This window comes from Podarcis filfolensis, assembly GCF_964270895.1.
Source record: "Podarcis filfolensis genome assembly, chromosome: 2".
Lineage (NCBI taxonomy): Eukaryota > Metazoa > Chordata > Lepidosauria > Squamata > Lacertidae > Podarcis > Podarcis filfolensis.
Window position 1 is genome coordinate 34523025 of NC_139605.1, and position 25238 is coordinate 34548262.

A 25238-nucleotide genomic window follows, 5' to 3' on the forward strand; every position below is an offset into this window, starting at 1 on the left:
TGGTGTGGGCAGAACCTGCCTCCTTACCTGATATTCCACTACAGTGTATAATGGAAACTAGTTCCTGTGAGAATGAGCAGGTATAATGTATCTCTGGCTACACCACTGCATCTCTGGAAGTGCATCTCGTTTATCTCTGGAATCTCAGCAAGTCAGGGCTTGGTCTTTTGCATTAATACAAAACCGTCTCAAGAACTCAATGTCAGTTTCACAGCATCCCTGGGATCTATGGTACATTTCACCTGCTTTTTCTCTTTGTGCATTGGGTTCCAGTCTTGCCTATCACTTTTGAACTCTGTGTTGTTCAGCTAGATATGCTATTCAGTTAAGTGTGTGTGTTGGGCATTGGAGAATCAGGATTTGTAGGAACTGGTGAAATATGTATATATGACCTTACAAAGAACCTCTCAAAACATGAGAGGGTTTACAACCTGGGACAGTTATGTAAAGTTGAAATATGTCTGGGAGGTACCTAAATAAGGACGGAGCAAGAGAAACATAAACACACCTGGCTGGTTTTGTTGCATCAGTGACAATTGTACTTCTTCATCAGTTTAAGAGATTTATATTCTGTGGGTCTGGTGCTAAAATTTGTAAGACAGCTAACAAACAATTCTGAATAATATTGTTAGCGTCTCAGCTGGGGTAGACATCCACAAGATTTTCCTCTGTAGAACAAAACAACAGACTCCCATGACTTATGATACAGTAGATATCAACACTGGAGTTTTCACAAGCCCTTTGAGTTTCACTGTCTTTCTAAAGCCTGCCTCTCATCCACATTTGAGCATAGCTGTCAACTGTCCCTTGTTTGGCGGGAAACTCCCTTATCCCAGTGCCGTTTCCCACTGCTGTCCCTTATTGATGATGTCCCTTAAATTTCCCGGATTTCAAAGGAAGTAGCTCCTCTCCCTCCCTCCCTGCCAGCCAGGGGGGAGGGAGGCTCCAACTGTGCTCATTGGCTGTGTTGCTCACCCAATAAGGAGTCCAAGAATGACTGGGGGGTGGAGCTTGCGTGCCTTGTGCCAATCAAATCAGCCGCATTGCCTGGGAACTCGCCTTTGCTCAGTGCTTCCCAGCGGAGAGGTGACAGTGGTTTTCCTTGCTGCATCCCCTTTGCCAGGTTGCTGTGCTGTGGGAACCACCACTTGAGGCTTCGTTTGGCTGCTGGCTAGGCTTTCTGCCTTTGGCTTGGAGGGGCTCAGAAGCTGAACATACCTGTGCTCGGAATCAGGTGGATACATCATTGACAGCCCACTCACCCTTGCTGGGGAAAAGGTCTTTCTGGAGCGGGGGCACATGGTGGGGGAAAAGGAAAGGAGCTGGTTGAGTACAATGGTGGGCGGCGATCTCGTGGGGGGGGGGCTTTTGGATTTGTTTTGGAGGCTCCTTTGATTGACTGTTGTGGGGAAAAGGAAAGGAGCTGGTTGACTAAAATCCCTTATTTTGGCTGCTGGTCCCTTATTTTCAAATATGTAAGTTGACAGCTATGCATTTGAGACTAGTTCACATGCATGTATACATATCACTTGATGTCCACAGAATCAGGTCATGATGACTTGCATCTGTAGATGAGCCATTAAAGACCAGACACTGCAGGTGAAACTTCCATATTTCACGCACAGTGTTTTTCAATAGAGTCAGTCACACATTCTGCTGCAAGTCATCAAGTGCTGAGTCACCAAGTGATGTACATGCTTGCATGAACTAGCCCTAGGCAGGAAAGCAGGTTTCATGATGATTTGAAAGAGTAGAAAATGAGGCTTCCATGATCAGCTAAGCCTATTGAAAAGTTAGCAAAACAAGACCTGGGAGTGGAGTGGTAATGGCAGCTTCTTCCCTGTGCAATGCGATACCAAAAAAAGAAGCTTTTGTAAGCACAGTGATAGAAGTGTGAGAGGGCCCCACTGCTGCCCAGCAATCAAACTACTGTCTCCATGCAACACGCAGTATACCCCCCCTTGCCAGTTTTTTTGTGTGTGTTACTCCCATGTCTCTATGTTCTAGTCCACTGTTGCAGACAATATGCCTCTGAATATCAATAGCTGGGAATCACGACACGATGTTGGAGTAGGTGAGCCTTTGACCCAATTCAACAAGTCTCTTATTATGTTATTATGTTCAAAAGTTCTTGTAGGAATGGATTTATGTGCTAGGAGTGGATATATTATTTAGTTATTATACATTCCTTACTCATGTGATTGAGATCAGTAGAGTACATGGGCATAGCCAAGAGGAGGCGGAGGGCAGCTGCCCCCCCCCCCGATCAAATAAAGCAATAGAAATACTTAACTAACTGACCAATCATGCCAGTTCTGCCCCACTAACAAAAGTCCTGTCCCTTTCTAAATCCTGGCTACGTCCATGGCAGAGTACCATCCTTTGCAGCTTTAAACTTGGAAGCTAAGGCAATGTTGATTTAATCTTCTAGAAACAATAATCCAGGATGCTTTAAGACAGACTAGATTTTCTCTGGTATCATCACTTTTCTCCTTCTTAAAAATAACAATCACACGCACACACACATTCTTTTGTGAAGAAGTAAAAGTAGTATTTACAGGTACAGTAGCAAAATAAAGGCAGGTTTATAGCTACTACCTAAGTTACAAAAGTACAAAATCTAAGTTCAAAATGGTGTCTTTGAGCTTCAGAGCTCAGACATGTACATGTGGTCAGCTTGGAGGCATGATGCCCCCCCCCCGATCAAGTTCAAAATGGTGCCCAGGCAGGAAGGATGTAGTGTTGCAGCTTCCTGCCAAAGCAGACCAAGAAAGTGATCTCATAGAGTTCCTTTAGCAAATGTTACTCAAAGTAGCGGATAAAAGACAAAACAGTGACCAACAACACTGAAAACTGGATACTCTTCACCACTGTATTTGGTCCCATGACCCCTTGGAGCAGTGACTAATACAAGGCCAGAATTATTGCATTTTTATTTATTTGTTTGTTCGTTTTAATTTTATAATTACAGAATTTTGCTTAAATCATACATCAGCCAAATCATGTCATATAGCAAACACTGCCACATTGTAGCATGCTAAGAATGTTCATAGCTATCATTTCATCCATTTTCTTCAAATTCCAGTATAGACGACTATCAATTTTGTTGGAATATCTGGAGTGTTCAGATTCTTTCTTACAAGTAATTTTGTTCATGACCATGGAATCCCACACTTTCCTTATCCACTGGCCTTCGGGAAATTACGGCTTATCCAGGTTTTGGTTATGACTATCCAAGCTGCTATCAATAGTACTTTCTTTACTTTACACCCAATGTTGTGCCCAATGCTTTTCTCCTATACATCAATTGAAAGAGGAGTTGGAGTTACCTCCTCTGAGCTACCTTTTTATGGGAGGGGGGGTGCAGCAGAGGCAAATCATTGTCTATGGCCTTTAGTCAATACAAAATATGATTTCTTTGCAATCCACATTAATTTCACTCAAGAGAACTTCCATACTTGGGTTTATTTCGTATGTGCAATCAGCCATGTACTTTGTGGATCTCAACACAACAATGCAAACCTCCTTGTAGCAGGTGATTTGTAAATGCTGTTCTTTACACCATTAGGGCAGATTTTATCTATGAGAATTTGACACACCCATGGCAAATGGAATGCTATTTTGGTACAGTTGAACTTGTGCAAACCGTATGAGAAGTTGCTTGAGGAAACAGCTCAGCACTGCAGATATCAAAGGATGCTCTGTTCTGTGTTCCCCTGCTTTCTAAGTGAAGGGGGAGAGCAGGGCCTTATTATCTGCTCTGGGAAAAATGGCTGATCCCCTGTCTAGATGAATATGTGCTTTTACAAAGATGGTCTCTGATCTGAGTTACTTTTACAATGCAGCTGTTGATATGGTAATATTATTTTACATTTTTGTTACCATTACTATTGGTTGTGAGCTGCTTTGGAACTCCTTTTGATATAAAGTTCAGGATATAACTCCCAAGGAGCAGTGGGGGGTGGGGTGGAGAGCACTCCATCTTCTCATTTACATTAAGACTCCTGGTAGGGGACTCTACAGAGCCATTAAAAGAGATTGGAATCCCTATTTTACTCATAAATTCACATCGAAAAGGTGGGGGCAAAGGAACCCATTGTTTAAACTGCCTTATTTGTAAATAGGACAGGAGTAATTAAAGAGCATTATGAGGCCATTAATCTGCCTGTTGGCTTTATATACCCAAAGATGGAGAATGGACAAAACAGCAAGGTTAAATTCAAAATAGAATAGCTCCATCTCACATCACACACCACACACACACACACACACACACACACACTGAACAAGCCCCTCAAAGGACACACACTACAAAGTAATATTAAAACTCATCAAATAATATTGGCAGGCTCCTCCATTTTATCTGTTTGTTTGAACAGAGCCCTTCTCTTCACAGACATCATTTATCCCTCTTTTAAGCATTTGTTACTGAAAAGAAAGCAGGCTAATAGAGCAATGTTATTGCAAACAACTCCTGTGTATCCATTAGGGTTTCTTTATAGAGCCTGCCCTGCATCTGCTGGTTCTATCAAATTATCCCTATTCTTTGTGCACGGCACTATGCTGGAAATGCCTGTAAAAGCTGCCATGATGCCTCTGGGCATCTTTCAGACACCTCAGAACCAGGTCAAGCCTTCTAGCTAAACATTGAGCATCTCTGGGTTGATCTTGTGATGTCGGAATGCACTTGTTTGGTGGTGCACAGGGATATTGCCTCCCGCTTGCCCTTTCTCTTCCTTCCTTCCTTCCTTCCTTCCTTCCTTCCTTCCTTCCTTGAGCAAATGATATCAAGGCCTGACAAAATCCAGTTAGAACAGCTGATATTTAGCCAGGAGATAGAGAATATAATCAGAATGTTTTAATGTAGGTAAGAGGTCTTCAGGGTTGATGCTCAAAGCATGTGAGCTGTTCTATAGGCTGCTGCTCAGGTGCAGAAAGGCAAAGATTTCTGATGAGTCTTCTCAACAGATCCATGTTACACAGAGTGCTATTTTTGAGCACTCCTCAGCCCTAGCTGTAGTTGGTTCAACTGCAATGTCATTATCTCATTCCACATGGCTGTAGTTGTCTTTCAGCTAGCTCCGAGAAAACACTGTGCTTTGAAAGTGGGAGGGAGCGGGGGAGAGAAAAGGAGGTTTCACAGCAGCATTGCACTAGAAATGACATATTCAAATTGACAGAAAAAAATCAAATATAATAGGCTTGGGTAGGTACTCCTTCACCTTGCTCCTTCTCCTCCCCTTTTTCTTGAATGCTGTGCGGAGGGCAGTTAAATTTGTTCCACATGCCACAGTGTCAGCAAAGGAATGTAGAACCGTTGCACAGATGGCACAGTCAAAGTTCGCTGAGGCTGTCCTGTTCTGACCTACTTCATTTGTTTATTTTTTCATTCAGCTCTGAGCATCTTGTATCAGGTCTGGAATACCCAGAGCCAGGTGTCTTATGCCTATAAGCTGTGCTTCCCTTGGCTTTTGGCAGATAAAATAGACTCCAAATTTGTCTCTTTAGTGAAGCAGGGGGTCATAATTTGTTTAAAGGCAAAAGAGAGCCTCAGAAAAGAACTGTGGTTTCCAAGAATGAAGATCAACTCTTTCAGTTCCATAAGATTCTGGGTTTAAATGGGATGCTCTTCCCAAGCTCTTCTGTAGGACTGGAGGGGTAGAGCGTCTGTTTGACTGAATGGGCACCTGTTTATGCAATTGCATGCACGAGGCAGGCCTCAGTCACACCGATGCAGTGGTAGAGTGTATGAGAACCAGTAGACTGAAGCTGAATCCTACTTAGACAGAAACACTGTGGATGAGTGGTTCGCAGATCCGAAAACTGGGAAATTTGATTGTTCTAGACTGAGTTGCACTCCCTCTGGAAGAGCAGGTATGCAGTTCAGGGGTGCTCTTCGAACCATCATTTGTCCATTGAGCTCCAGCTGGCCTTGGTCACAAACAGCACGTGTCACTAACTACGATTGCTGCACCAACTGCACATCTTTCTGAACAGTGACAATTGGGCCACTGCAACACATTGTCGAGTTTAGAGTCTTGTTTTTTTGCACTACATGGGGATTTCCTTGAAGCTAGGATCCAGGGGCTACAGTGGGTGCAAAATGCCTCATCCAGAGCGGTGAGCGGTGCTCCTTATAGGGAACATATGCTCAGGGATCTGCACTGGCAGCCCAGACACCACCAAACCAGCCCTAAACAACTCTGGACCAGGTTACCTGAAATCCGTTTTCCCTCTGCACTGCACTGGAAACAAGCTGCCCAGCTCTAGCCCGGCCAACCTACCTTTTCCTTCTCTCTGAAGTGAAAAATAAAATACTTGAGCTCCTCTCAAGGGATGCTGTTCTTAAGGTTGGGATTCATGAAACATCTGCACATTGTTGTAATTTCTGCGATTTTTTTTTGATTTTTTTTTTTTTACAATCCTTGCATTTACCTGCCACGTATCCTAACTTGGTGAAACATTATTACTGTCACTATTTACGTTCTAGTCTTGTATTTGAAGAGTTTTAATCAAATAGGATAGAAATATTTCTGTTATCAAAAAGGAATTGGTCAGAACTCACCCTACAATCTAGGGTTCAGAAGACCGCTAGGTCATGCAACAGTTAAATTAATGAAGCTATTTAAAATATACAAGATACGTTCAGATAGTTGCCTCTTCACATTAATATACGCACCCCTTTCTACATGTAGCACACCGCACACCTAAATTTCAAGCAAGGAACTGGTTACATCGAAGAACTGGGATCTCTACCCCAAAGAGCTTACGATTTGAAAGAGTTTGTGCTTTGGAATCAGTCTCCAACGACTTGCGAGCGTTTTTCTACAAGCCACTGTACAGAGGAGCCTCCTAGTCCCAGAGCATTTGAAATCCTCCAGCGCAGGACGCATCCGCAAGAGGATGGAGAACGAACCGAGGGAGAGCTGCGAAAAGGCTTTCGGCATAGGTAACAGAAAGGACCCGAAGGAGAGAGACTCAAGGCAGGCAGGAGACGTCGACTGCCTCCGCCGAGCCAAGGATGCTCCTTGTCTGCGAGAGGCTCGCCATCCCTTCTTCCCCGCGGCCTCTCCGCCTCGCCTGGCCGACGATTCCCTCCGCCCGTATCTCTGCGTAATGACGCGCAGGGAGAGCAGGCAGGCAGGCAGGCAAAGCTGGGGAGTAGGAGGAGGAGAAGGAGGTGGGCAGAGCGCGAGCGGGAGGCGGAGAGGAGCCGACCGAGCATTTAAAGCGGCAGCCCAGTCTCTCTTTAGCTCAGTAGCGAGCCCAGGCAGGCAGACAGGCGAGCGCGGTCGGGAAGCAACGCGCCGACGGCAGCAGCCCGGAGCTGGACCTCCCCGCCCTGCCAGACCCGCCCCGGCCCGCCCCTCCGGGGAATCCTCGCTCGCTCGCGGCAGGAGGCGCCCGGACCCCCGGCTGCCTGGCTGGCTGGCGGCTGCTGGAACAGCGGCGAACCCTCCTTCCTGCTCGTGGTAGCCTGGGTGCCCACCATGCTCCAGCCGGGGAGGCTGTGGCAGCTGCTGACTTTGATGAAGTTGCCCTGGTGCCTGCTGGAGTTCCTGTTGTCGGCGGTGGCGCAAGGCCAGGAGATGTACGCCCCGCACTCCATCCGCCTGGAGGGCGACATCACCCTGGGCGGCCTCTTCCCCGTCCACGCCAAGGGCCCCACCGGCGTGCCGTGCGGGGACATCAAGAAGGAGAACGGCATCCATCGCCTGGAGGCCATGCTCTACGCCCTGGACCAGATCAACAGCGACCCCGAGCTCCTGCCCAACGTCACCCTGGGCGCCAGGATCTTGGACACCTGCTCCCGGGATACGTACGCGCTGGAGCAGTCGCTCACCTTCGTGCAGGCGCTCATCCAGAAGGACACCTCCGACGTGAGGTGCACCAACGGGGAGCCGCCGGTCTTCGTCAAGCCGGAGAAAGTGGTGGGCGTCATCGGGGCGTCGGGCAGCTCCGTCTCCATCATGGTGGCCAACATCTTGAGGCTCTTCCAGGTAGGGCGCTCCGCGGAGGCTCCAGCATCAGGTTGTTGGCGCCACAAATGGCCAGAGAGCCCTGGCACGCGGGCTGGCAGGGAGTGGTGCTGAAGGAGAGCGCCAGCCGCGGGCATGGCAGAGAGCAGCCCCAGCAATGGAAACCAACCAACTTGGCACTGTGCTGTAGGATCACTAGACTCGAGGGCTTCCTTAGGACCAGGATGCCCAGCGTTAGATAATCCACCCCATCCCACTTCCCTCCTGCAAGCAGTTCACACGCTCCCATCCCCCGGGGAGTTTGCTGCTCTGCTCTTTGCCTTCCCCAGCGCTCCCATCTCTCTTTTCCCAGCCGCCTCTTCCCTCCTTGGAAATCAGAGGCGCCCTCCCTTCCAGCACGTATCCTCGGGATTTTTCTCCTGACACTCTCTGGATTTATGATCCCATTTTCAAGAATCAGTCAGTGAATCAAGACGACGGAGGGGGGAGACGCAAGGCGATGATTTCAATGGGTTTGCATTAGAGTGAAATATGGCTTGGCTAAAGGCAACCGGTTCCCCGCCAAGCTCTCGGTTCAGTGATAGAAAGAGGCGAGCTGTTGGGTGAGGAGGGGGCAGCTTCCACGGATCCGCGAGGAAGCAAGCCGCCACTTTTCGGCTTTGGGGCTGGAGGAATAATCCTGCTGGTTAATAGGAGGAAAAACAGGGGCACCGCGTGGTGGTGGCACTGAAATCCGTATTCGGCTCGGTCGTATGCTTGATTGTTTTCTGTTCTGGTTTAAATTTCCATCCTTTCCAAGAGTATGTGTATCTGTTTCTATGACTCTCTCTCTCTCGTTTTGTTGGTTGTGCTAGGACAATTTCAATATGGGCATAATCTCTGCCTACCCGAGAGGGTAGAATACAAAGCAGAGTTGGAGCCGATGAATAGATAAGATCGATTTGGAAAGGGATCTTGTATGGAACCCAACTCCTTCAATCCAACGGTTCCCATCAGCCTGGACAACAGGTCAGTTTATCTGGCTGGCTAGTCCATTTCGGCATCTGAATCAGCGTGTGCATGAGTGCTCCTGCTGCAGGGAGATGTCCCCCTTCTTTCCCCAACTGCGAATGCCCGGAGCCTTTCATTCCTCCCTCGAGTTGTGAGAGATGGCGGTGAAAACCGGATTAAAAGATTGGTGCTGGCGATGGTTTGCGGTGTGCGCGCGCCTGTGTTGCTGCAGTGCTTTGCCCCCATGTGCGCTGGTTTTTATTTTTCATGCATTTCTCTTGGCTCGCTCCTATAAACTGAAGCTCCCCTTGCCCCTTCGGATATCAAACTGTGGTTTCGACGGGTCCGTGTCCAGCAATTGCGCTGACAGCACGCGCGTCCCCTTTCTAGCCCAAGTTGCGCTTCCGAGTTAAAGCCCATCCCACTAAAAAACAAAACAAACCACCCCCCGTTTCCAAGCTGCCTACAATCTCCCTGGGAAAGGCGGGAGACAGAGCACAATCCTGACTCTAGCAGTCAATGTCCTTCTCAAGAGAGAGAGAGAATAAATTAACCGACAGCAAAGGCATTTTTGCAATTCGGATAGGGGATACTTCTACCTTGGAAAGTGTGTGTGCGTTTGTGTGTGTGTGTTTGCAATAGCTGATTTGTAAATTGAAACTCCAGATGATTCCATCTTGGATATAAGAAGCACTTGTGTGCTATAGGGAGGGGAAGAAAAAGAGCTCCCCGGGACACAGAGTCGGGGCACTTCTCCGCCGTCCGCCCTCGCAACACCCGGTAATTCCGCGTCTAATTGGCAAATGGCAACTGTTCCGTGGAAGGCGGAACGCAGAGAGGGAGCAGGCGGCTTTTGCTGCTGAGAGCGAGGGGGAAGGACAGGCTGGGCTGGGTTGCCCGGAGCGGAGCGACGCCTCAACTTGTGGCTCGCAGCGTGAAGTTAGGCTCCGCCACTTGTCCTCGTTTGGCGCCTTTGGTCCCGCGCGGATTCCCCACCCCTCGTTCCCCCAGCTGGGCTGCCTTTCCTGGCTGCGTTTCCTGAGGCGGCGATCGCCCTGCTCCGCCTGCTCTGCTCTCGCCTAGCCTGGGGGCGGTGTGAGGAGGGAGAAATCTGGTGGTGATCCGGTCTTGCCTCTGGGCTCCGTGGCTCTGCACCAGGTGCTGCTGCCACTGCCCAAGGATGTCGGGTTCCTGGATCTTCCTTCTTTCTTCCGTTTTCCGCAAGCCAGGAGGTGGAGGATGGGAGGGCTCAGCCGGCTTTTCCGTCGCTTCTGGCATCTGGGCTTTGCGGGCATCTCTCCAGGAAGAGCTTGCTCGTTCAGAGCGGAGCTTTACAACTTGAGAACTGCCAACTTGGGAAGCTCAGCTGCTGCTTCCCAATTATCGTCACTCCTGGAGGGAGTGACAAAGCCACCAGCAGCCACACCAGGGTCCTTCTTGCGAAAGGGTGGGTCTTCTAGTTGTTCTATAATATGTGGGTGTTTTGAATATTATTATTTCATTTTTTGTAACAGGCAGGATTTTTTCATTTGAAACCTAATGAAACTTTTTAAAAGGCAGTTGGAACAGTGGTAGCAGTAGAAAAAAATAGGAGGGGCACGGGCACAGAAAGGGCAAAATATTTTTCTAGGTGGCTGAGTTGTGTCCCACATGTAAAGATCTGCGACAGAAATATATGTTAATCATAGGCATTCAATAATGGGGGCGAGGGTGGGAGCGGGGCGGGGTGAGGACAGCAAACTCCTTCAGATGTCTTCTAAAGGTTATATAGTTCCACATCTCCTTGATATCTGATTTGTTCCACATGCTGGGTGCCACTACTGAGAAGGTCCTCCACCTTTCCCCCTTTGTAGCTTCACTTCTTACAGTGAGGGAACCATCAGCAGGCCCTCAGTCCTGGATCTCAGTGTCCAGGCATACTTTTACGGAGACATGTCCTTCCCACAGCAGTTCCTCCCTTCAGTCTTCTGTTTCATCTATGCAATCATGAAATATCTGCTGTATTTCCAGTATGTTGATCTTATATAGCATGTCAGGAAGGCAAGAGCAAAACTTGTCTCTGCACAATAAATTAAGACACACACACGTCTTCGACATCCCCTGATCTCATTATGTCATCACTCTGCTGCCGCCACCCTGCCAGAAACTGCTGTTCTGAATACGAATATTTTACAGGTGTGCATTACTACAAGGAGGTTCATATCCCATCATTCCTCTTCATGTACTGCTCAAGAGTCACATTCTTCATCCCCGACACAGCTGCCTCTTTGAAAAGGTCTCTGGAAATTGACTGCAGACAAGAGAGGAAATGTAGCACTACTATTAGAGTACTGTGTTGCTCTGGATATGCAACAGGTTAGGGTAGAAGAACAATGTGTCATGCTTACCACATTTCTTCCTGGGCCTTCAGCATATGTGCCCATGTGCTTCAAATCCACTTTGGTTTTAGCCAAATACACTATAGAGGGGTGGCTGCCTCATGTGCAAGTGTGGAAGCCCCCAGTTCAAGTCTCCTCCTCTGCCATGAACTTGTCTGAGTCTTTAGGCAAACTACTCTACCTCAGTTCCCCCATCTGCAATGCAGGGGTTATGATACTGGCCTGACTTACAGAGCTTTGCAATAAAAATGATGGTGATGAGGGTAAGTATGGATGGAGAGAGCTAAAAGACAAAAGCATATTGAGTTTATTCACCACTGCAATAGGGCTAAACACAGCATTCTTTCAGAATCAAGCAAATGATATATTACTTTCCGTGCTCCGCAAACGATCTGTCTCTCCTCACAAATCTGTTAAGATCTCGCTCTTCAAAAATATTCATATTTCTCAGTGATTTTAAAAAGCACAAAGCCAAACAGCCTCCCCCATCATTTTGGATTATACTATATACACAAAAGAATCCCACATTTATACATGGGACATTGGTATAATTAAGAGGGAACTAATATCACATTTCTCAGGGGAACTGATGCTGCAGGATTCATTGCCACTTGGGAAAGATGGCTATTTATTTACATGAAGGCTTTGACTACCCCCCTGGTGCATTTTGTAGTAGTATGTTGCTTGCAGGCTTGGGATCAATTCAAATTATTATTTTCCATTAGAAAAGTTCATTATGATGTACATAAACAGAATATAGAACATTTTTTATTTCTGCTTTCAGTTAGGCAAAGTTGTATGTTGGAGGACAAATATCTATGGGGGCCCATAGAAATACATTTCCCATTTTACTGAAGAAGAGCTTTTTTCATTTGCCTGCCTAAAAAATCTTTAGCCTTGTTGTTGTCAGATATAGAGAAGCCAAGAGCCCTAAGTGACCAGGACACTTTAGGAATACCGTATTTTGGAGTAATGCAAGAAACGTATATTTGCATGGTTGTCTGTTGCTGTTGTTGGTTCAGTTTGTTGGATGGTTCTCTGCCAATGCTCACCTTGTATCTCAGGAAGCGGTGGAAGAATTGTTAACATACAGCAGTTTGCTGAGGCAAGTTGGCAACATCCTCAGAATATAACTCTGTCAAATGTATCACATGATTTCCTCCCTTATGCGCTCTTGCCTGAATTTGCATAGAATGGGAATTTTGTAACTATTGTGTCCTACTTCAGAGAACTGTGGTTTGTTTAAACCAACTGTGGGTAACTTTTTCTAGCTTGAGGGCTACACTGACAATCAGCCACCCCTCTGAGGACCAAATGCTAGTGGTGGCCATGGCCAATGTGTATGTGTACACATACAATTCCCATACATTCTAGATTCAGGTAGGTAGCCATGTTGGTGTGACACAGTCAAAATAAATTAAAAATTGTCCAGTAGCACCTTAGAGACCAACGAAGTTTGTTCTCGGTATAAGCTTTCATGTGCATGCACACTTCTTCAGATACCCATACAATTCCCATACAGTTTACACACACATACTCACAGTCACCATACAGTGGTACCTCAGGTTACATACAGACGCTTCAGGTTACAGACTCCGCTAATGCAGAAATAGTACCTCGGGTTAAGAACTTTGCTTCAGGATGAGAACAGAAATAGCGTGGCAGCGGCGCGGCGGCAGCGGGAGGCCCCACTAGCTAAAGAGGTACCTCAGGTTAAGAACAGTTTCAGTTTAAGAACAGAGCTCCAGAACAAATTAAGTTCTTAACCTGAGGTACATACTTTCCCTCCACACAAACTTTCATATAACAGTAGACTGTGGTTTTCCATTACATCGGAACAGGATCATTATCAGATAGGCTTTGTGGAATGAAAACATCTGGAAATGTATATGTCAATAAATATCATTAAAGGCATTATATAGGTTTGTGACTTACAGCCTGCAAAGTTTAATGTGGCCTAGTCTGCATGACATGGTAAGCCAAAGTATGGCTCAGTGAGATTATGGATGGGTGAGCTGTTGGAGAGCTGCTTTGCTCCTCTTGGGTCCTTTTGAATACTCTATGTTCTTTGCTGCAGCTCAGTTAGAGAAGAGATGGTATGACCACAAGTCCTGCTTCAGATGACTCACCAAACCAAAGTTTGGCTTAGTTTAGCCTGGCAGAAGAAAGGATTGGGGAGCAGCAAAGCAGCTGCAAGCATTTCTCTTGGGGCCTCTATTTTTGCATAGTCTTGCTAAGCCATACCATGTCATGGGAAACAGGTCTGTGTGCTACCTGTGTAAATAAGCCAGTACAGGTAAAACACCACAGGTAAAACCTAAATGTAATTTCAAGCACAGGGCCTTTCAGTGGGGCCAAGCCTATTCTATGCTGAATGTGTAGCGTGCGCCTACCCTCTTTGGTTTGGGTGCAGGCAGTTCCAACAAAACCCAGGCCCCTCCTTTCATGGCTATGGCTGTTGGTGTACATGGGAATTCCTGCCCCCCTCAAGCCCCATAGCTGCAGGGGGGCAGGATTTTTGTCTAGATCACAGCTGGGGAGGGAAAAGATAAACCTCTCCTCCCCATGGCCTGTGCACGTTGTCCCACTACATGTTACAACTGATTAAAGAGAAGCTGATAAAAGAAAACTGACCTCCTTGGAAACTAGCCTTCAGGATGGTAAGGAATACTTGTTAATGAGGACTCACCGAACAGAAAGCTCTTTCCAAAAGGCTGGTTGAACTAGAACTGGGAATGGCAAAGACTGTATAAACTGTCAAAGGGCTTTTCCCATTCTCTAGCTGTGGGGCACCTTGTCCACAGAGAGTTGCCCTAGATGGTTTGTCCACACGCCTACGGCTGCTACTAGGGAACTTGCACATTTTCTCATTTGGGCCCCTCCCTGTTACTCTCCGTTTTTGCTCACTGAATGGAGATTATGATCTGGAGACTTCTCCTTTCCCAGCTCCCATCCTCTTTTTTTTCTTGGCTCTGTACTATATTAATTTTTATGAAAGTAATATTGATTACACTTGAGATGGCACCATGCTAATAGGATAAACCTGCAGACAATACGTTCTGAGTTTTCTTCTCTAAAAATTGGTTTCACTTGGAGGCACTGATCCATCCTACAAACTGCACCATATCAGATGCTGTTATTTCTATTTATAGCAATATGCTAATTAATCTCAATGAGTGACAATGGAGAGTGTCCTGGGGATAGGAATATGATGAATTTTGTCATAATATTGAGAGAGATGAAGCATATAATTAAAGCCATTTGAGAAGCATAATACAATCAGAGCACTGGAGGTGTATGAATATCCTGGACAATCAGGAAGAAAGTGATAGAAAAGAATTTGGCTTTTGTAAGCACGGTCATTTGGTCATGAAAGCATAAGAGGCCCACATAGCATCTCATATAACAGTTCTGTACACATGTACTCCCAGGAAAGTGAGTATAAGATGGTAGACTTAGTAAACAAACTCTTGCCCTCAGACACCTTGGAAGAAGGAAAGTAAAGCCAGCTTTCTTGTCAAAGACTGGATGAGAAAAGTTTCCCCTTCCCCCAGTGGCTAACATCTGGTTGGAGAAATGAACTGAAAGTGATAGGCAGGAGACAAAACAATAGCCATCTACTTTGAGAACCAGATATTCCCAGCAGTATAATGGGGTTACATGATCTCAAGAGGCAGACCCCTGTATTTGGCTTCATAATGTTTGACAGTATATGTGTGTGTGTATGTGTGTGGTTTATAAATACTTATAAAGAAATGTGTGTCCTGGAATGTGTTTGCTGGTCCTCAGTGTTATTTGCCCAGAAGCTACCAGAAACTAAAGATTCCCAGATGTAAAACTCCATAAGTGAGATGCTCTCCTCAAGACTAGGGTGACCGCAAGAAAAGGGATGATAAATAAGTGTGGGGTGCTTTTCTAACAGCTGCAGCACTGCTATACAGCAATCAACACTCATTGAACCTGCCTCAACGTTTTTATTAAAGGTCTGGGAGCCTCGTCCAACCTGGCCACCCTACATAAAACTTGGAAATGATGGCCTATTCAAGCAGAAACCGAGAGTCCTGATCATTGCTCATACTACACTACATCTAAAGAGTGAGCAATTTCTAATCAGCTATCAAGTGTTCCAACTAGAACAGAACTGTGTGTAATCTCTTGCTGAGTCACAAAAGTGCAGGAACTGACACCGAGTGCAGAATTCTTAAGTTCCGTTTACTGTTTGTAAGCACAAGACATCACAATTTAAAATCACAAAGGAAGAAAACGGAAGCGTTGCCTCCTCATTCTGCTCCCGCTCTGCTCTGTCCCATTCCACCCCACCCCACCCTTTTAGTGATGTCTTTTATGTTGTTTCCGGATCACTTCTGGGTTCGGCACATGTGTGTGATTGCGCACATATTGGTCACGCCTAAAATGGGGGTTGCCTTTACTGTGTAGGTAGCACATCAACTGCGTACTAGCCCAGAAGGGGGGGGACTATAAAAAAAGAAAGGTACCAAATAGCATGAGAGGTTCAATGTAACAGGTTGTTGTTGTTGTTGTTGTTGTTGTTGTTGTTGTTGTTGTTGTTGTGTCATTAACCTAATTGTACTGGTTTCTCACCTTCCATTCAGACCAGCAGGAATGAACACAGGCATTGTCACAGATCCATTGAGGCTTGCAGGTGTCCAGTGTGCTGATTCAGCAAGCCTAACTAGGCCTTGGAAAGCTTCAGTTTGAAATCAGACTTTGAGTTGCAAAGACTTTTTAAATTACAAATTGGTTTTCTTCTCAAGATTCAGCTGCAGAGGTGGCAGAAGAGAAACAAAAGTGTCACCGTGAAAGAATTCAGATGATTAGTTTTAAGCTTACTATTACATTACAAAATATGGCTTTGTTACCATATGGTCCATCAAGATTCCCACAGAATCCAGCAGCAAATTCAAAGTTACATTAGGGCAGTTTTATCTGTGAATCCTTCAGCTGGAAGTGTTTACCAGAATGCCCAGGGGAACTGGCAGGCTCTGTAAGATTTCACTCTTCCCTTCCCAGAAGCATACTTTTCTCCACTAACACCCTGCTTCGGGCCATAATTTCACTTTTGTTTTTAGGTTTTCCATCATATCTCCTACTTTCTCCTCTTTCCCTTAATTGAGACCTTTCACGAACACAATAGCAGACTTCATTTACAACTCCTACTTATAGAACATCATTCCTTGTTTGCTGCTATCTTCTGAAGTTTCCTGTGTCACATCCAAGCAAATGTTTCACGAGTGCAAAGTCTACCACCCTTTCTCAAACTTGGGTCCCCAACGTACCCTCCAACATTTCTCTGATGAAAAAAGGGGTGTCCCATTCCATAATGATAATTTTACTCTTTATAAGCCCCCCCCCCCCAAAACACAATCTTACTGGGTTGCCCCAACCACTCTGGGCAGCTTCCAACATATATAAAAACATAATAAAACATTAAACATTTTAAAAAACTTCCCTCTACAGGATTGCCTTCAGACGGCTTGGGGGCTCAGAAAACTCACTACCCTCCAACATTTCTCCAATGAAAATAGGGACATCTTAAGGAAAAGTGGGAGATTCCGGGATCAAATCAGAAACTGGGATGGCTTCTCTAAATCAGGGACGCCCCTGGAAAATAGGGACGCTTGGAGGTTGTGCCCCAGCTGTTATTGGACTAAAGCTCCCATCAACCCTGATCACTGGTCTAGTCATTGTCTTTGTCATTTACTCCAAATAAGTGATCAAAAGTCATAGAATCATAGAATCATAGAGTTGGAAGAGACCACAAGGGCCATCGAGTCCAACCCCCTGCCAAGCAGGAAACACCATCAGAGCACTCCTGACATATGGTTGTCAAGCCTCTGCTTAAAGACCTCCAAAGAAGGAGACTCCACCACACTCCTTGGCAGCAAATTCCACTGTCGAACAGCTCTTACCGTCAGGAAGTTCTTCCTAAAGTCATGAGATCTTGATCCTGTTCTCTTTATTTTATTTTATTTTATTGAAATTCATGGATAACATACACACTCTTAAATAAACAAAAACGAAAACAATCATATACTAATAGTCTTATGCATGTCTACAGAAATTAAATCTAAATTAAATTTGTACAATCTCCTTTTCCCTATCTTTTTGCTAACATAAAATAGACTTCCTATCATTTCCCAATGCATATAATCTTTCTGATGTTGAATGTAATTATCATTATTACCTCACTCTTGATCCTGGTCTTAGCCAGCCAAAATCATATTCAACCATAGCATAGGAGGGTTGCCATGTTGTGAAAGAGGGGGAGGCAGAGTTCCTGCACTTTTAATCACTGCATTATTGCCCCAGGTGTTTCCCATCACAGCATCTTCATTATGCCAAAAATACACCTGTTGAATTTCTGCCTGTACAACCACTGATAAATCATGCATAGGAGCTCTGCAGAAAAAAGTGGTGGCAAGATGGGCATGCCAGTTCACAGCAGGGGAGGAAAATGCCACCAGAAAAGCATCTTATTCTTTGCAGATAAAATCTTTTGTTCAAGAAATAAAAATATTTTGCTCAGCATGCCTCAGCAAAACAAGCAAACAACAGCTAACCTCAATAATGAGCTAGCATTGCAGAGTTCTATCATTTCAAGAATCTGGAATTGCAAGTATTTAGGGACATGTTCTTCATGTCCATTCAGTAGTATTTCAGCAACCAATATGGGATGAAATTCCCACTCACTCAGTGCCTGTACAGTGGTACCTCAGGTTACATACGCTTCAGGTTACATACGCTTCAGGTTACATACACTTCAGGTTACAGACTCCGCTAACCCAGACATAGTGCTTCAGGTTAAGAACTTTGCTTCAGGATTAGAACAGAAATCGTGCTCCAACGGTGCAGTGCTTCAGGTTAAGAACAGTTTCAGGTTAAGAACAGACCTCTTGAACGAATTAAGTACTTAACCTGAGGTACCACTGTACCCGCAAGACGTTCTGCACTTGCTTTGAATGCAAAATACACCAGCGGTGAATCAAATGCAAGTGTGCCTACCAGTATTATGACCACCATTTCTCCATAGCAAAGTCTCTGAACTTGGGTATTCACTCTTGAGTCTAAGGATTCTTGCAGCTGGCCCAGAGTCCTCGAGTGGAACATCTTGAGCAATTCACTATCATCCGTCCTCAGTCCAGTCACTGAAACGGTGATAATAATTGCCCACTTCATTGCGTTCTTGTGACTGATAATGCTTTATAATGAGATATGGATTAAAACATTTTGCACATTAAAAGTCCTATAAAATGTAATTAAGTCTTAGAGAAGCCCGTGAAAAACATGGGCTGTGTCTTTCTTTATTAGCATGCTTTGAATTTTGCTGTTGCTCTAAATGGAACATGGGAAAGGGCTGCATACGGAGTCAGACGATTTGTTCATTTAGCATTACAGCTCAGTATTGTCCACACTAATCTACAGCAGCTCTACAGGTTTTCAGACAGGAACTTTTTCAGTTGTTCTTGAAGATTCCTGTGACTTAACTGGGAACTCCTGCATGCAATACATTATAATTAATAAGTATTATTTAATGTTACATTACTACTACTACTACTTCAACTTATTTCATGACGAATAAAAACCATCTCTGGGTAACTTACATATATTATATTGCAACTTGACTTCCATTTACAACTTGAGCTTCTCCACTCGACTATGACCCTCCTTTTACCAGTTTGCAAGTTTAAAAATTTACCATGTGTTTCTCTCTGTGTGATGGTAAATGCCCTGTGGGGCAGGGGCTGTGGAGGAGAGAGGAGAGAGAAGGGCGAGGACTCAATGTGAGCATAGGTCATGAGCTTCCTTGCAGCAGTGATGTGACTCAGTAGATGTGGAGCTTGCTTGGGGTCAGGTCACAAAGGAAAAGAGCCTCTATCCAACTACTCGTGATGGGACAGTTGCCTGCTTTCTACCAGCTTTTCTGCTCCTGTCTCATTAGCAAAAGCCTGGCACACAAAAATTAAACATTCTCTATCTGACCAGTCTCATGCACATGAGTTCCAGGGGAAAGTATATTGTACAAAGTGGCATGGAATGAATTTATTCCCACTCTGATTTCTGTGATGACAGCAGAATACACTGCGGTGTAGATGTGCAAACTGACCCTTAGATGGACATTCTTGACCACTTTGGCCAGTGTCTGTCCATTCACAGGAATCACAGAATCATAGAGTTGGAAGGGATCCCCAAGGTCATCTATTCCAATCCCCTGCAATGCAGGAATCTCAACTAAAGCATTCAAGACAGATGGCCATTCAACCTCGGCTTAAAAACCTCTAAAAAGGAGAGTCCACAAACTCCTGAGGGAGACCTTTCCACTGTCACAGATCTTACTGTCAGAAAGTTCTTCCTGATGTTAAGTCAGAATCTCCTTTCTGTTAACTGAAACAAGCTTTTTCCATCTTCCATGTGACAGCCCTTGAGATATTGGATGATGACTATCATATCTCCTCTCAGTCTCCTCTTATCCAGGCTGAACATACCCAACTTCCTCAACTGTTCCTCATAAGGCTTGGTTTCCAGACCTGTGATCATCTTGGTTGCCCTCCTCTGCACACGTTCCAGCTTGTCAACATCCTTCTTAAACTGTGGTGCCCAGAATTGGTGGTCTGACTAAGGCAGAACAGAGTGGTACTATTACTTCCCTTGATCAGGACACTAGACTTCTGTTGATACAACCAAAAACAGCATTAACTTTTTTTGCTGCTGCATCACACTGTTGACTCTATTTAAGCCTGTGGTCCACTAAGACCCCTAGAACCTTTTCACATGTACTACTGGCAAGCTGCTCTTTGTGTAGCTGGTTCCTCCTGCCTTACATTTGTCCCTATTGAAACTGATTTTGTTAGTTTGGGCCCAGTTCTCCAATTTGTTGAGGTCATTTTGAATCCCAATTCTGTCTTCTGCAGCATTAGTGATGAGACACCTCTGATGTGCACAACAGAAGTGTTCCATGTTCCCTGCATGGGCACCACAACTTTGAAGCATAACCTTGCACCCAGTAGGATACAGTCTACGTGTAAAACCATCCTGCTAGTTAGGGTGAAATGAATTGAATTATATTGATGAATGGCAAGGTAAAATTCATTTCCACTTTGTTCTCATAATTTTTTCCCTATCCGAAGCCTGGAGTTAAATCACTGCTTTTAATATCCAGCACACAAGATTAATAAGTCATTCTTTTCTTAATTGATTGTGATATCCAGAAACACTTTATAATAGAGTAAATGAAGACTAGGTAGTGATATACAAAAAAGAGTTCCTGACTTAGGTCAAAAGAACTTCCTGGATACCAGTGCCCCAGGGGCTCTTATATAGTTCAAAAAACTCTCCATATTATGAACTCTAGTAGCGTGCTAACACAATGAAGGATCCTGAGAAGAGCACCTCCTCTGGGACTACAATAGTCTGCTAGTCTACAAAGCTCCCATAGAGCAGTGTTCCCCAACCAGGGGACATATGGCCCCCTGGCCCCCCTCCAGGATATTCCAAAGGGGTTGCAGGTGAAAATTGCATAAATGGGGGGGCACAACACAAGGCTAGGGGGCCACACAGAAAAGTGAGAAGTGACGGGGGGAATCTATCTATCATCTATTTATCATCTATCTATCTATCTATCATCTATCTATCTATCTATCTATCTATCATCTATCTATCTATATCTATCTATCATCTATCTATATAAAATCCTGCTTGGCTGGCTAGCTGCTTGGCCAAACACAAGTGGGTAAGGGAGCAGCCCACCAGGGCCTCATGCTCCTTTTCACCACATGTGTTTTCTTGGAGCAGTTCTGGTTTGTTTCTGGCAGGAGAGAGCGATCACTGAGGCTGCACTTTGACCAGCAAAGCCCACGATCCAGAACCCCCAGGTTAGGCAAGTGCGGTGGCAATAGGTAGGGCTGGGCAAGCCAGAACTGCTTGTTGCTGCCACCAGTGCTGGGCCTGGTGGGCCTGACTCCGCAAGGTGCAGGGTGGAATCCACCCCAGTGTCTAATGTATCAGGGCCTTTGGATGTTGCCAAGAGGCGCAGAGCCCGTTGGAAGCATCAGCCTGGCTCTGCAAGGCATGGGGTGAAATGCACCCCAGCGCCTAGCTGACCAAGGTCGTCTGGTGCTGCTGACTCACATCTAGTAAATAACGAAGTGTCTACTCAGAAGAAAGTTGCACTGAGTTCAGTGGGCCTTATTCCCAGGTAAGGGTGTGTCGGGCTATGATGTTTTATCTAAGCAGCCAGGACTTCTCTGGATGACAAGACCTTTTTGCACCTGTTCAGTGAGGAGCACTTGTGTTTTAAAATCCCCCCATGCATACAGAACTCCCTGTGCGCCTTTTGGACTGTATCTGTAGGATTCCCCCTCTGTGTCAAATAACTGGGGTCAAATAAGTGTTGTTTACTTTTTATAATACATGGAAGATGGATCTCCCTCGGGAGGTTCTGGACTCTCCTTCCTTGGAGGTTTGTATGCAGAGGTTGGGTGGCCATCTGTCATGGATGCTTTTGCTGAGTTTCCTACACTGCAGGGGGGGGGATTGCAATAGAAAGATAACCCTTGGGGTCCTTTCCAGTTCCATGATTCTATGTTTTTCTGCTTCAACAATATTTCATTATGTTCCTATCATTTTATGTAATTGTATTTTGTACAAATTATAAAAGTTATAAATAAAACATGTTCTATTTACAAACAAAACATTTACCGTATTTTTCTGTGTATAAGACTATATTCCCCCCCTATTTTTTCAAGTTTAAAATTGGGGGGGGTCATCTTATACAAGGATAGTGCATATGGGGGATTTCTTTATTTGGAGTCCCAAAAAGAGGAGTCATGTTATACATGGTGGCGTGTTATACACGGAAAAATATGGTAAATACCTACCTTTCTACTGGTAGGATAGGGGGGCATGGGCGTAGTCAGGATTTATGTTAGGGGGGCAGGCTTTTGTTAGCGAGGGCATAACCTCAGATTTGTATTGCTTTTTACTTATTGGGGGGCAGCTGCTCCCTTGCCCATGCCCGGGGGGTGGCACAGGAAGGAAACAAGGTCAGAAACAGGTTGGGAAACACTGATGTAGAAAACATTCTCTCAAGATCTGTCTTTCAGCTCTTTCCTTGCTTGGTGCTTTAGATACCAATGGATTTCAGCCAGCGTGTCTCATATATTAGGAGATTTAGTTTCACCTGTCTTGACTTACCTGCAACTTCACCATTGCCTTTCAGAACCGTATTTGATGTTTTAAAAGCCTAGGAGGTAAATTTCTTAACACTGTAAGGCAAAGGTTGATCTGGAGGTGAACCAGCACCACAGTGCATTCCGACAGCGTTCATCTTTTAGTGGTTTCACAGGGGGGAAATTCCTGCAGAAAGTTCAGCTAAGAGGCTACTGTTTTGTCTCCAAAGAAAAGCATCATGGGAAGTGGGGAACCACCCTGGCCTGCTCTGTTGACTAGAGAAGGAGCAGCTGCAGAGAGCCTACTTTGTAACTGATAACCTTTATTTAGAGTATACCCTTCTTTCCCACTCCCTAAAGGAATTTATCAATGCAGCTTACAAATATGAAAGCAAACATAAGAAGAACAGTGAATCAACAAGTAAAAAACAAACGATCAAACTAAAAACCACAGCAAAAGAACAGAAAGAGCAGCACTCACAATCAGCACACTTAGCAGCAAGAGATGGTAAAGTGTACTGTATTTTAAAAGGAACCTTTTCAGTTGCCAGCAGAACACCAAGAGGATGATAGCCTTCTCCCTACCAATTCCTTATCCATTTGTCTTTTAGATTGTAGGTCTGAGGACAGAGATCATAATGATTGTTGATCACTGTAAAATACTCTGGCAAACTTTTTTGTTGAAAAGTGGGGGAAAATGGATTTTAAAAAATTAATAAATAAAAGTAACTCTTTCTTTTTTTTAAAAAAAATAATACTTTCCATAACAAACGGATTCTATGAGTTGCCCAGGTGTTCTACCCAGTTTTCCTACCTGTACTTAAGAGAACAGATTCATGAGGTTATAGCTATTAACTTTTCTGCAGCAGCAAGAGATGAAACAAAAACAAAGAAAAAGCCAGCATATTAGAAGTGCATGAATGCCTGCAGCAAGGCAGCTATTACATAAATGTCTTGATAATCATGCATTATCTATCTACCCATTTGACAAAACGAACATTTTGTCTAAGAAATCATACCTACCACCCCATCCCTATTCATCATGAGTCACGTTGCTTCGTTAGAGGGTTGTCAGGGTCAGATTCAATATCCATTTATGAATGTCCCATTTTCTGCTTTGATACTGGGTTGCTGATGGAAAACAAACATTTTTAGTGACCTGAAGAGAGATCCTAGCACATTGTGTGTGTGTGTGTGTGTGTGTGTGTGTGTGTGTGTGTACAAATGTACATAAATTCAGAGGCAAGTCCATGACTGAAGCCAACTCACTGTGTTTTGTTTTAGAGGTACGCTCTTGCATAATGGACTGAGCTCAGGGAAGGAAAAGAAAACAGCTTGATGTGTCCACTGGTTGGAAAGGAATCTGATTTCCAAAAACCATCTCCATCCCCTTTCCTGAATCATAGGAAGTAGAACTGCCAGGTTTAAAAGTTGCTCCTGCACCTTTAATAGTTGTGTAGCAAGGGAAATTCAGCAGGTGTAACTTGTCACCTGATTTTAAAATAAAATAAAAACAGTTCTGCCTTCTTTTTCAAGGATTCTAAATTTAACTGATGAATGTACACCTGGCCAGTCCTCCTTGGAGGAGGTGCCAGTGCTTTGCAAAAGGTAGAAAATCAAAGCCTGGTCTGCAGGAGTTAAATCATGGCAGGTAAGCACCAGAAAATTCAGAAAGAGGACCAGGAAGTGGAATGGCTAGACAAATGGTTCTTCTAAGATTGTCAGCCTTTGAACTAATCTCTGTAAGTGCCTAGGAATTATTGGTGTGTGACACTATGGAGGTGGGCGTATCAAATGTGGGTCCTGCTGAAATAACAGAGGCCCCACCTGTATTGGTATTCTGCCAGCTTTTAAAGAGGCATCTTTTTACACAGGTGTTTCCTTAATCTCTCAACCCGAGTCTTCCATTTTAATTGCTGTGTTGTTTTAATGGGATTGTTTGATTGTGCATTTTAATTATTTGTGGATGCTTATATTTTGATGTTTGTGTTACCTCTTAGAAGCCTGTTGTAGTGTGTGTGTGTGTGCATATATCTCACAAAAAAGCTGACTTACATTAATTCAAATAGCTCTGTTAAGTTGTGAGTGAACATATCAGACGACACAGCGATTCTTCAAACAGCTCTTGTTTATTCACAGGCCTGAACTGAACTGAAGGGTTCAGCCAGCCTGCTTATATAGAGCTCCACTACAATGCAACTGTAACCATTTTCTGTAACTATCCAATCACTGAACGTCACGTTAAATCCCTTATTTGCATATGTGGACCTGAGTGAAAACTATCTACAGCATCCCCCTGCTGGCCCAGGATGAGAACTTCAGTACATCACAAGCTCAATGTTTTTTGCACTAGGAATGGGAAAGCTGTGGCCCTCTAGCTTTCATCAGCACCAGCTAGCAGGGTTGATGATCAGGGATGATGGGAGTTGTAGTCCAACAACAACTAGAGAGTCAGAGTTCCCCACCTTTTGTTTACAGTGACTGGTAGTAGCTCTCCATAGTTTTAGAAGTCTTTCACAGCACTACCTGCAGATGAAAGGGACTGAACGTGGGGATTTTCTGCAAGGAAGGAACTACAGCCGTTTTTTCCTGCAGCAACAGTAGGTGATCATATTGCTCTCTTTGCCATTCAAAATCTGATCTGCTAATTCCTGCTGATCAAATAGCGATTTAAGTCACTGTTGCAGACAAACCCTGGCAACAAC

The 25238-nt window shown here is 44.7% G+C and overlaps 1 protein-coding gene across 3 annotated transcripts in view; it reads left to right on the forward strand.

Moving 5' to 3' along the window:
* Positions 1–2838: 2838 nt before the first annotated feature.
* The window catches only part of GRM7 (glutamate metabotropic receptor 7), a 393161-nt gene continuing 370761 nt past the window's right edge, over positions 2839–25238 (forward strand). Inside the window, exon 1 of one of the 3 annotated variants that reach the window (XM_083600646.1) lies at positions 2839–8000. In XM_083600646.1, the coding sequence (XP_083456772.1) occupies positions 7491–8000 (510 nt within the window). In that variant the 5' untranslated portion in view covers positions 2839–7490. The remainder of the gene's footprint in view (positions 8001–25238) is intronic. The other 2 variants (XM_083600644.1, XM_083600645.1) reach the window with 2 other exon arrangements.